Source organism: Protopterus annectens, chromosome 6.part1 (genome assembly GCF_019279795.1).
Source record: "Protopterus annectens isolate FY-2018-M chromosome 6.part1, PAN1.0, whole genome shotgun sequence".
Classification (NCBI taxonomy): domain Eukaryota; kingdom Metazoa; phylum Chordata; order Ceratodontiformes; family Protopteridae; genus Protopterus; species Protopterus annectens.
The window spans coordinates 530,948,876-530,962,576 of NC_056738.1; the positions used below are offsets into that span (position 1 = coordinate 530,948,876).

Consider the following 13,701-nt stretch of genomic DNA (forward strand, 5'->3'; position numbering starts at 1 on the left):
GTTTTGTTAGCATTTAGTGAGAGGTGGTTTTGGTGCACCCATTTTTCAGTGGTTGAGAAGGCGGTTTGGGTTAGAGATTTGAGTTCTGTAAGGTTAGGGGCATAGCAGATCAAAGTAGAGTCATCTGCATATTAGACAATTTTGGTATTGGGAATAGCTTTGTGGAAGTCATTTACGAAGATGTTGAATAGCAGAGGGCCAAGTATGGACCCTCGGGGAACTCCTGTGGGAGTAGGAATGAATCTGGAGGAGGCTTGGCCCCATTTTACAGCTTGGGACCTGTCTTAAAGGTAGCTGGAGAACCAGGTTATAGTTTTTGGGGAGATGTTAAGGTTAGAGAGATGGTTTAGTAGATGGGAGTGGGAGATGGTATCGAAAGCTTTAGATAAGTCTAATAGGACTGATGAAACTAGATTCCCAGAGTCTCGAGCTGAATTGACAGAGTGTAGGCAGTAGTAGGTAGTGTATATATATATATATATATATATATATATATATATATATATATATATATAGAGTGAAGGGTCAATATGTACATGGTAGTTGAATGACTTCTGATGACAATGATTTTTTGGATGAGTGTGTCTTACTAAAATGTATGTTTTTAGAAAGAGGATACCCAGAAACCTTGATTAAGGAAATCCAGGAAGAAGTATTGCAGCATAGGAAGGACAGATTTACACCAATTTTACATTCAGGTGATACAGGTATAAAAGAAAGAGTAATGAGCAATGGGGACAGTGACTCTTATGAGAATGCCTTTATTGTGGATTTTAGTGGTGATGAGCAGGTCATTAGATACATTGTCCAGAAGGAATGGAGCAGATTTTCCAAGCTCTCTGACTTGAATTTAAAATTTGATGTTCCATTAAAATTCATCTTCAGAAAAGGTAGATGTATTAAGGACCTTATGGAAAACAAACTTGGGGGAAACTTAATTAGAAAAGTGGGTACCATCAAGTGTGGAGCATGCCAACAATGTCCTTTTATAGCTGATACTTCTGAAATTACTGTCAGTAACAGGAATAAACACATTACCTCTAAATCCCATTTGAATTGTGAAAGTAAGGGACTTGTTTACATTGCAACCTGTAAGAAATGTAAAGCGCTTTATGTAGGTAAGACGGAAAGGTGTTTAAAGAAAAGAATATATGAGCATCTTTACGACATTACGAGGGGTAACAACAGAAATGCATTATATAAACACACTTTGAGCTGTGAAGGTGCTTCTTACACTTTTTTTGTATTAGATGACGTGGTAATGGATGGTAGGGGTAGTTCTTGGGAGACCATGTTGGAATATAGAGAGGTTTACTGACAACTGGTATTAGAAGCCAATAGGTGGCCGGGTTTGAATGACATGGTCTCCCTAGCCCCAGTTTTAAAATTAAGAGCAGCGAAGTTATGAATTTCACACACATGTGGTTTGAAATACTGTCCAACAAGATTGATTTTACTTGATTTGTTTTACTATCATTTATTCATTTTTAACATGCATTCATTTTTTATATCCATCTGTTTATTTACTACAGGTTTTGAAAGTGTGTTTTTAGATATTTAAAAGTGTTTTAAACAGGGAAAAGTTGTGTTTATTATGCTTGTATTTATTATGCCAGTTTTTAAGGTATGTTTAGGAAAGGGTTAAAATTTAATTCACTGTCACATGATTTTAAGTTTTGGCAATTTGCAAAGGTATAAATGGGGAAGGGTTTGGATTGTCAGCATTTTTCTGATGAAGTTGGAGACAAAAACGAACTGGTAGTGGTTTCAACGTTATCATTGTGTGCTGTGTTGTGCTTTGCTTGCTGTGGAACACATTAAATGTTTTAAGGTGGTTATGGCTTGCTGGTGCTTTTTTCCTGTTTATTGGTTTTGTTTTGGGCACCTCATCCTCATGGACTTGAGATATATATATATATATATATATATATATATATATATATAAAGACTTTTTACTAGGTGAAACATGCTAAGTCTGCTATATCACTAATGTATTCTAGTTGATAAATAACCAGTTGTTATTGAAATCCTTAGTGCATATTCAGGTATCATTAATCTAAATCAATTTTCTCATAGAGTTAAAATAATCCAAACCAATACTGAATGTACCAGGAGAAGTTGCTTAACCAGAATACTTAGTCTAATTCATTCAAGCCTATGACACCTTTTCTGTATAATTCTAGTTCCCTCCATAGTTCTTCATGGCATACTGGCTTTTTTAAGTCTGTTTTCTTTTTGTTTTAACAAAGCAACTTGCAAGCTAATCTTCTTATTTTGGATTTTCCCAGTTAGGGGTCACCACAGCGGATCATCTGTCTGCTCATGATTGGCAGTAGAGCTTTTATGGTGTCGAGTTGCCAACCTGGCGCCCAACCTTTCATGGAAGGGACTCGCACACACTCATACCTAGGTCCAATTTAGAGTGTCCAAACTTACAAGCTAATAAGAAGCAGTATTAGAAAGTGCAAGAAGTTATTAACAAAATTACTCTAAGATTGGTTGGTAATCTAGGATATGCCGCAGTATAGAAATTAATCACTGTCAGTTATTATTCATATTTTCTTATTTGTGTTCATATTTTCATAACTGACAGCTCTACTTGCTATTGAGGGGTATGGTGTGATATGCCATGGTGGGAGACAGAAAAATTCATAGCTAATGTCCATCTATATCACACTATACCTGAGATACTGCTAGTTGCTAGTAATTATGAAAATAAACAATATGCCCATATGTGCGTAATACTTCAAAAAACAAATGACTTATAAACTGTTGCATTACATCAGATGAAACCTTAGATATTGTTGAAGAAAAAACTTCAACAATAAGTTGGAACTTCAACAATAAGAATAAACTGTTGCATTACATCAGATGAAACCTTAGATATTGTTGAAGAAAATTACAGATGAAACCTTAGATATTGTTGAAGAAAATTATCTTTTATATTTGCACTGTAAGTTTCACATCCTTACAGATATTCAGTGTTATGTTGCTAATTATATAATTAAGCATATGTTTTCATATTTTTGTAAATATCTCAGTGAATATGTATTCAAAGATGAATTTCTTTGTGTCATATGACAACTTATGTCTGGTTAACAAAAATATTCTAATACTATATGTCTAGGTTGTACAATTTCCAATATAAGAGAATTTGTTTGTAAAAGTTTAGCAAAAATTATAAAATATTATATTATTTATGGAAGGACTATGCATTATGTCACCAAATACACCTAAAACAGAAGTTACACTTTATATTTTGTACACAAAATTACACACTGCATTTAGGAGTGTTTTATAACTAACTGTCAAACAACAACCAACCACGAACTAGGAACAAACACAAATTATTAAAAGACTTAGCATCTCAGCCAAAAGCCATCCAAGAGTAAAAAACATTTAGCACAAAACCATTTAAATACTCCATATAACCCAATTAAGTAATTAACAAATACTTGCTAAATTACTTAGTTTCAATTACTTTCTTTGTTAAGACCAAATGGTTCTAAAGTACTATACTTTAAAATAATGTTTCTTTCTGCAATAATGTGGTTTTAATATCAGCACATCCTGCACAAATAAATTAACTTTTTCTAATATACACTCCATCAAACAATCTGGATTAGCTCCATGAAATTCCTTAAAATGTGCACCCAGTGGACTCACTATTTTTTTTTGTTTTTAATATCTCTTGTATGTTCCTGAAAACGTATCTTAAAAGATCAACCAGTCTCTCCAATATAAAACAACTTGCAAGCACATTTCAGTACATATATAACTCCTTCACTATTACATGTGTAACTTCCATTTGGATAAAATTTAGGGTACTTGCGTATTATCACAACCACATTTGCACGATAATGCCGGTTGTTTCCCAAAGTTCAAATGTAACCGTTAATGCAGTGGAAATGTGAAGCAGTGTGTTTTCTTTCACACCGAAGGTTATTTAATGCAGGGTTATCACTCAAAAAATGAAATGGGTAATGTGGCTGTTGAAAAGTTTGCACTTCACCGCTACTATATCATGTTGCTTTGTACAAGTCGCAATCTGCGTAATGCACGTTCCGTTTTATCCTGGCAACAAATGCAGTCAAGGAAAGACTCACTGAAGACATAAATAAAAGAAAATGGTTGGGAGGGAAGTAGTACAAATAGTTAAACCAACTGCCTACTACTTTAGAGATACAACAAGCCCTGTGATCACATTAGAGGTATATGCAAAATAAGTCACACAATGCCATTCCTTGATCCTTTTAATTTTTGCATGTCTCCCAGCTGAAAGTGTGATTTGTAAAGCAGAAGTGAGGCCAACAGGGCAAAAATAAAAAAAGGACACAAACCTGTGCAGTTTATGCAAAAAGCTGAAGAGAGAGTTCAGAGGTGTGTTGCCCATTTCTCTGTCACTCACAATGCAGAACTAGTTGACATTACTGAAGCAAAAGGTGTACCTGCAGTGATTAGTAGCCAGTGTTGGGCCACTTCTGTACATTAAGCACAATGTTTCTTACTCTTACTACCTCTTTCTAACTTTCTCGGCGATATACGGTTTCATTGCTTTTCAGAACATTTGTCGGCATGACTGCACCTTGGAAAACAGCTGTTTGTCATGCTGCAAATGTGGTTGCGATAATACGTAAGTACCAAATTTAGTATCATTAATAATAGAAAAGTATCTTACAACTTACTTACAAATAGAACATTTATTACAAGTAAACGTACCCATATTTAAAGAAACAGTATTATACAAAGTGGAATCTGGAGGAATAAAATTATTATGTATTGCCATGTCTGCCAAATTTCTACCACTTTTATATGATATATTTATATAATTCTGAAGTGTATTCACCAAATCTTTGTCTCTAAACAGCACCGGCCAGTGATACTTCATTCCTTAACCACTTGTTCAGTCAAGATATTATATGTTGTAACAAAGTATATTTCCTTGCCCTTACTATTGTTACTTTTATATAAATTCCTTACAAAACTTTTCACCCAAGGGATCTTATAATCATCCTTACTTAAAGCAGGTGTACCATAATGTTTATTCAAAACTTTCAGCCTAGAGTCAAATACCATTTCCTTATCATATCCACTTTTAATAAACACAGCTATCATATTTTGTATTTCTTTCTCAAAACCACTGTCTAAGCCTCACAGCTTTTCTATTTGTAGGAACTCATTATATGGTAGCATAGGCATTAAATGCGGGGGATGACAGCTGGTACTATATAAAAACAAATTACCATTGATATGTTTTCTATGATGGTGCAAATACCTTCACCTATATTTCTCAATAAATCAATATTTAAAAAGGTTACCTGTCTACCTATTTGTAGCCCCATCAAACTCTAGGCTGAAATTATGCACCTGTATGGCCTGAATGAAAAGTCGAGCTTCATTAATGCCACCATTGCACAAAAAAATTAGATTGTCAGTCTATCTAAAATATTTAACCACATGATTTTAAAAAAATATGATTATATATGTGGTCAGTCTCAAACTTAGCCATCTTAATATTAGCATACATGGTGGCAAAAGCTGTCCCCATGGCTGTACCTTGTAATTGTTGAAAAAATTCTCCATTAAATACATCATAATTATTTTGAAGACAAAAAATAACTCACGCTACAAAATAATTAACCTTTTACAACTAAATTAATTGTCAAGGCAAATGAAATGAGAAACTTCTTGGCAAGAATCTTTTCATGACTCATTATGATTATAAATGTTATGATTCTTGTAGAATGAAATATGTTATGCCATAATCCATCACAACAATAGAAGATGATTTATAAAGTCAGTATTCACATTTTGGATGCTGATGTAGTATAAAGATGGTTACATTAGCTTGATGACATTTTAAATTAGTGTTTCACTCATGAAAAAAACAAAGGAGTTAATTTATATACTATAGAAGATCCATGCAAGTTGTTTAGTAACATTTTTTATTTAATGTTACATTAGCATCAAAACCAAATTCTATTCAATCAGATTGCACTTACAAATATAGCAAACAATAAGTGTATCCTAAAAAACAAATGGAAAGCTTTGCCATTACCCGGCTTTCTATTATCAAAATGGTAGACATATACTATTTTGACTAAGTGGTTAGTGGGATGCATGCAGTAAAAATAAAAATAACTGAACTGAAATTAGCAAGCTTTCATCCATTCTGCTGACGAGTCTGCTTTCCATTTTTCACATATTTATTTCTTTTTATATATTTTAAATTTTATTTTCTGTATTAGTGTCTTTGAATGCTTAATGTTACTTTGGTTAATGCAATTATTTGTAAACCTGAGCATCATTAAATCAAGAAAAAAGAGGAATGTGATGTGTAAAATATTAAACATCTTGCTGTGTAAGTTTAGGGACTGAGTTTTAGGAAGAATGACATATTCCATTTATTACTACTGTAGTGCAGAGTTAAGCTTTAATAGCTTTTTAGTACTGTGAGTTATTTTTTTTCCAATGAAAAGATATATCTTTTTATTTTAAACTTCATTAACTCCATACAGTACATTTCATTCACTTACAGCCACCATGCATGGTGCATCATATCTCCTCAGTGATGGGCTGCTTCATTTCTTATCCTATCCCTATTCACCTCCTTCATTTCCCTTTGGATGGTGCATCATATCTGCTCAGTGATTGGCTGCTTCATTTCTTATCCTATCCCTATTCACCTCCTTCATTTCCCTTTGGATGGGGCATCATATCTGCTCAGTGATTGGCTGTTTCATTTCTTATCCTATCCCTATTTGTCTCCTTCATTTCCCTTTGGATGGTGCATCATATCTGCTCAGTGATTGGCTGCTTCATTTCTTATCCTATCCCTATTCACCTCCTTCATTTCCCTTTGGATGGTGCATCATATCTGCTCAGTGATTGGCTGTCTCATTTCTTATCCTATCCCTATTCACCTCCTTCATTTCCCTTTGGATGGTGCATCATATCTGCTCAGTGATTGGCTGCTTCATTTCTTATCCTATCCCTATTTGTCTCCTTCATTTCCCTTTGGATGGTGCATCATATCTGCTCAGTGATTGGCTGCTTTATTTCTTATCCTATCCCTATTTGTCTCCTTCATTTCCCTTTGGATGGTGCATCATATCTTCCCAGTGATTGGCTGCTTCATTTGTTATCCTGTCTCTATTCGTCTCCTTCATTTCCCTTTGGATGGTGCATCATATCTTCCCAGTGATTGGCTGCTTCATTTCTTATCCTATCCCTGTTCTCCTCCATTATTTCCCTTTGGATACTACCTCTCTTTTCCTGGTATGATTTTCACTATTGTAGCATTCTAATAGAGCTTTCTCTGCCTGCCTCCCTTTTCTTGTATTTCTTTGCTAGCTGCTTCCCTTGTGCCCATAGCTGGCCTTAGGCATAGGCCAACCAGGTGGCATCCTAGTGTGCCACTTTAGCAGGGGCACTTTTCCAGTATTTATTTGTTTAATGTTTTTGTAGTGAAGAAGTGGTTTCTTTAAAATATGTTGAGTGAATGCAGGAAGAAATGAAGAGTAAGATAAACTGTGAGAAAAAGGAATACAAAAGTAATCTGGATGGTGTAGATAGACCGAGATGGGGGCACTGCGTGTTGTGGGGCAGCACTGTGGAGCCCTTTTACCTAGCACACCAGCTGGGCTAAGGCCAGTCCTGCAGTTGTGCCTCTCCCCCTATCCATCAGTAGCCCGTCCAGTACCACTGTATTATTTCTTGCTCCATGATCATTTTACTCTCTAATTCCTCATTGCTTTTCTCTCATCAGTAGTGCTTCCCTTCGACTTTTATTTCTTCCACCTTTCTTCTGCACCACATCTGGCTCTTTGTCCAGCTTCCTTCTTTCTCTCTTTCTGCTCTCATCAGTTTTCCCCTGAGAGAAACCATGATCCCATCCAACCAACATTCTTCCATGTTGTCCCTGTCTTTCATGTCACCCTATTTTTCTTGTAGTGTTTCTTTGTCCTCTGTCTCTTTCCATTTATAGCTAGCTCACCTGTGCCCTTCCCATAGTTTTCAGTTCCTGCACATTTACCTTAAGTATCACTGCTGCATGGTCTATCTCTCCTTTATTAGGATCTCTTCCATTCTTTCCATTAGGGGTTTCTTCCTTAAGGACATGTCTAACCTACTTGCCTATACCAAATATTTCTTGTGAAGGTGTATTCCTTATCACTTTCATGTTTTTTTTCATATATCCAGCTATCTTCCTTCTTTATTGCCTTGGGATACTTCATTTTTCTCATCCTTTTGTTATATTTCCTCCTTCCATACACTCTTTTTCCTGTTCTGTGGTAGCATTTCCAATACCTCATTATTTTATCTCTTCTTGTGCCCATTTAACAAATAAGTTTTTGTAAAATCCATCTTCATCCCTGTTTGGTGCATATACATTTCCTGTTTTGTAGCATGCACCTTCAACCCTTCCCTGCCAGGTGATCCATCTACCTATACCACTTTTTATCACTTTCTATTTAATTGTTTAAAAACACTCTATGAAATACAACTGCTACTTCCTTCTTTCGTCTCCCTGCCTTGTTGTCCATTTCATCCTTTGGGTACTCATAACAGTTTTTTCTCCCCATCTGTGATTTTCAATTTTGTAATTTGTAGCAGAAAAATATCTCCCTCCATTCTCTAACTTTTCACATTTCCTCCTTCTGATAGCATTTAATGAACCCCCTAATCTTCCACATAATTAACTACAGTTTCCTTGTTTCTCTCACCCCCTTCTTGTTATCCCAGTTGCTGCCATGAGGCAAACCCCTTTAATCTGGCCTACCCTCCAATCTGAACATTGTGTTCTTTGGCACCTGGCTATGGTTTGACCCCTCCTCCCAGTCCCCAGCCTCTGAATCTATGTCTTTTGTCTCTAATACATTGCATGCCAACCCAGTAGTGATGTCACAGCCTTTTATATTACAGCTTTCCCATTCATTGGTCTCCCCTACCCACTGTTGCTCACCAGTCTGGTGTACCAGCTTTATTTTTTTTATTTTTTAGTTTAACAGCTCATGCTACTTATATATAACCATTGCTTTATTTTACATTCATCTGTGGGTTTGGGTTCTTTACCTTACTTTTCACTTGTTCCTTCATATAATTCTTTTCATTCTCATAATTGTTTCTTTAGGAATTATTTATTTTTTCTGACATTTAGACACGCTGCAGTTTATTGTACGTCAGTAAGTAATCATGAAAAATATATTACATAGCTATGTATCCCCTTGCCTAGATTATATATCGTCGTCCCAGGAATTTATTCATTTCCTCCCATTGTTTGTAAAGTTTTGATGTTGTATTCCCTGGGGCATTTTACACAAAGTAAGGATCTCTTTCACTTATACATTATGCACTGTCCACAGTCACCTGCTTTTCAGTTACCATTCTTTCCATATATTTATAGCTTCCCTCATTCTGTGGTCACTTTCAATCCTTTTGATACGGTGTAGTGGTTACGCCGATAATCTTTACTGTGAACTATGTCATGGACACAGGTTTGAATCTCACATCTACTGCGGGAATGAGATCAAATGGTAGCGCTCTTGCTTAGCATGCAAGACGTAGCAGGATTGATATGCATATTCTCCATGTGACATAAATAGAGCATGTTGGAGGTATGGGTATATAATATAGCTCCTTTATGAAACCATATTCCACTCCACATAAAGCTAAGTACTTTGCTTACTCTTGTCAAATGTAATTTGGAGGAATAAATGGGTAGCTTCAAATTTATTCTGGGTTTAACACCCATGAAGTCAAGGACAGGAGCAACATGTAATGTCCTGGCATGTCCATGTACTGTCCACCTCTGGGCTAACTGTATGCGAGCAGAAGGTCTAAAACTACCATGTGAATGTAAGGCTAGGCTTCTTACGATCAGCAAGTACCTGTGAACCATTTGTAATCCTGCTTTCCACCTCTTTAATGCTGCCGTCCATCATAAATGCTCCTATCCAGCTTGTTTAGACCTTCATTTGTCCTGCAGTTCACTTGTGAGTCACCCAACCCATTTGGCACACAATCCGCCCATTTCTTTGTAGCTGCCCCTTGTCTGTCTCAACTGCTGCTGCTTTTTTTTGTGTGTGTGTCTGAATCTTCCCTGGAAGATGCTTGCCCTTATTTCCTTTTGATATAGATCTTTCATTTTATCCCCTCCACCATCTTGTCTCCTTTTTGTGATCGCCTTTGGGATTTATTTCTTGCTCTTCTCTTTTATTGGCATGCAGCCCCATGTTACTTCCTGGTCTTGTTGTTTTCCATGCTGATGTTTCAGTAACTAACGTCACACTCCCATTACATGTCTGGCAGAATATTCAGATTTTTATTATCTGGGTCGCATCTTCTACTGACTATCTGTCTGCTTACTTTGCTTTTCTTCTTTAGTCTTAAGTAGCCAACAGTAAACTGTTTTCGTAAAGCTCTTGAGAGTAAATATGTATTGTTGTTTTCTCCAACTCTGTAGGTTAATCAGTTACAGGACAGAATTCTGCTACCTCTGTTTAATAAGACATCTTTGTCAGGCATAACACTTTGACTTCTGCTGTTTTTCACTTTCCTTCAAGTTCCTTTTGGACTTTTGTTGCATATTACTATAGCTCACACTTCTTAATTATCCATTAACTGTTGTGAGTTCCGTTACAAACAGAAGTATATTAAATGGTAGACAGATTATGGGATACTTCAGTGGTGCACATGCTTACTGAGTAACTGTTAGGCGTCTGTCCATCAGTCATGCCGGTTCTGTCCATCAGTCATGCCAGTTTTCATTTCTTTTGTGATTATATATCTTAATTTCCTTTTTCAGAATGTCACCTGAGAACTAACCTTATGGTGGTCTCTCTAGTCTTAAAAAGCTAGAGTTATTTTTCTTATGTAACCAATATTACCATGTTTGCTACTTTAACTTTACTCATAGTATTTTTTGTTTCTTACCAAACTCTTCATCCTATGCATTTCTTTGCATCTTGCTGGGTATATGTTGCTAGCTCTAAGTCTCCTGGTGAGTAGTTCTGAGAAAACATTTGATCGTTTCTCTTATTTCTCCTCAAACACATCTTTGTTTCCTTGAAAAAGGCTATTTCTTAACTCATCTGAATCTCCATTCCCCAAATAATGTTTACCCTAGTAAACAAGTCCCATCCTATTGGAAGATTGTCAGTGGGAGTTAATAAGACTGAAAGTCCTGTACTGAATGTGGCCAGATCCCCTCTGCCCCTGGAACAATATCTCACCATTGTTCTTCTCATGAAGTACCTGGGTGACCCTAGTCTTTATATTGAGCAGATTTTACCCATCTCTGTTTCATGTGCTACCTTGTACATGGCACCATCAAATTAGGCCTTATATTCCTTCAGTTAGATGATTTGCTCACACCCAGTAAAGTCCTCCATGTGTGTGATATCTGAAGCTCACTGGGTAATCAGGAATGCTGTTCCCAATGCTTTTAATAATTTAGTTTCATCTGACTGCAATTAACTCCCTGGGTAATTTATTGATCCTCTTCCAGCAAGAGTGTAGACAATGCAATCAAAGGTATTGAATTAGTCAGAGTGGCAGTGTGAATAAGTGTCTGGGAAACTTAAAGAGTTCTCTGTCTTAAACTTTCAGAGAATGGTATTATATATTAAGTTAGTAAAAAAATCCAAGCAACACACCTCTGAGGTAGAATGAAGGGTTTTACCAAAAAGAGACAAATGTGGAATGTAGTGCAGAATATATAAAACATTTCCTGTCCCTGACAATAACTGAAACTTGAGCAACACAAGTAACCTCCATTATTTTTCCACAACAAGAAAGTACACGTATGGGTGTGTGAATCTCATTTTGTCCTGCATGTCTCCAATCTTGAAGAATTTCTCCGTGGTTAACACATATAATGATACTGTAAGTTCAGATTGAAGTGTTTTCAGGTAATTATTACTAATTCTACCTCCTCCCTGTCCTTTGTTTGGGTCCAGTTTGCATGGTAATTTTTCAACATAATTAATTTAATTGTAGTATTTTAGTTATATGGGAGTCACTAGCACAGATTACCCCTCCCCCCCATGGATACAAAATATTTTGCATAGGATTTTCTAAATATAGCTATAGTCTTTTGTGCTGAGGAATACATTTTAGAATCTATGAGTAGTTTATTAATTTGTATGTCTTTATTCCAACATCGTAGATAATCATAAAATGGTTTTCTATTATACTTAGTACCTTTATAGACATTTTCTTCAATTTTTTCCTGATCTTGTCTCACACACTATACTTAATTTGAGTATCCAGTTTGTTTATTTCAGTTTTTAGAGTTATAGTTCAACCTCATATCCATTCATTTTATTTTTATCTCATTTTAATTATGCATCTTGTTCTTATGGAAATCTAGCTTCCATACCTAAATCCTGATGTTAAACATTTTTTTTTGCAGAAGCACAATGATGAATTAATCTTTCTTAAATGATATATTAAACTTCAAATGTACATTTTTATTGGCTGTTTTAGGATTTCCAGACCTGGTTGGATCTACGAGAATTTGAAACACGAATCGGGCAACGCTATATCACACATGAAAGTGATGACATTCGGTGGCAAGATTTTGCTGAGAACCATGGCTTGGAGTACCCCAATCATTTCATCATGGCACCAAACACAGATGATGTAGATGAGGCCTACAGCTGAGAAGATTTAAACGATTAGCTGACTTACAAACTTTTCAAGAACGCAAGCTCAAAGCTGTGTTTTATAATTTAATATGTTTTTTCTACTTCACACAGAGCAGTATCACATTGTCAAAAGAGAAACAAGAGCAACCAGTGTAAGAATCTGGAAGCTGAAGTACTGGAATGTTGGTTTTCAGTCATTATATCAATATTCCCTTCTAAGTCAGGAAGGGCAGTTTTCAGTCATTATATCGATATTTCATTCTAGATCAGGAAGGGTGGCTTTCAGTCATTATATCGATATTCCCTTCTAGGTCAGGAAGGGCCGTTTTCAGTCATTATATTGATACTCCATTCTAGGTCAGGAAGGGTGACTTTCAGTCATTATATCGATATTCCCTTCTAGGTCAGGAAGGGTGGTTTCAGTCATTATATCGATATTCCCTTCTAGGTCAGGAAGGGTGACTTTCAGTCATTATATCGATATTCCCTTCTAGGTCAGGAAGGGTGGTTTCAGTCATTATATCGATATTCCCTTCTAGGTCAGGAAGGGTGGTTTCAGTCATTATATCGATATTCCCTTCTAGGTCAGGAAGGGTGACTTTCAGTCATTATATCGATATTCCCTTCTAGGTCAGGAAGGGTGACTTTCAGTCATTATATCGATATTCCCTTCTAGGTCAGGAAGGGTGGTTTCAGTCATTATATCGATATTCCCTTCTAGGTCAGGAAGGGTGACTTTCAGTCATTATATCGATATTCCCTTCTAGGTCAGGAAGGGTGACTTTCAGTCATTATATCGATATTCCTTCTAGGTCAGGAAGGGTGGTTTCAGTCATTATATCGATATTCCCTTCTAGGTCAGGAAGGGTGACTTTCAGTCATTATATCGATATTCCCTTCTAGGTCAGGAAGGGTGACTTTCAGTCATTATATCGATATTCCCTTCTAGGTCAGGAAGGGTGACTTTCAGTCATTATATCGATATTCCCTTCTAGGTCAGGAAGGGTGGTTTCAGTCATTATATCGATATTCCCTTCTAGGTCAGGAAGGG

At 36.2% G+C, this 13,701-nt stretch overlaps 1 protein-coding gene across 1 annotated transcript in view; it reads left to right on the forward strand.

The window, feature by feature from the left end:
* LOC122805670 (serine/threonine-protein kinase D3-like) overlaps window positions 1-13,450 on the forward strand; it is a 1,097,474-nt gene extending 1,084,024 nt beyond the window's left edge. The window contains exon 18 of the mRNA XM_044075994.1: window positions 12,490-13,450. Coding sequence (XP_043931929.1) covers window positions 12,490-12,666 — 177 coding nt within the window. The 3' untranslated portion in view covers window positions 12,667-13,450. The remainder of the gene's footprint in view (window positions 1-12,489) is intronic.
* The last annotated feature ends 251 nt before the right edge of the window (window positions 13,451-13,701 follow it).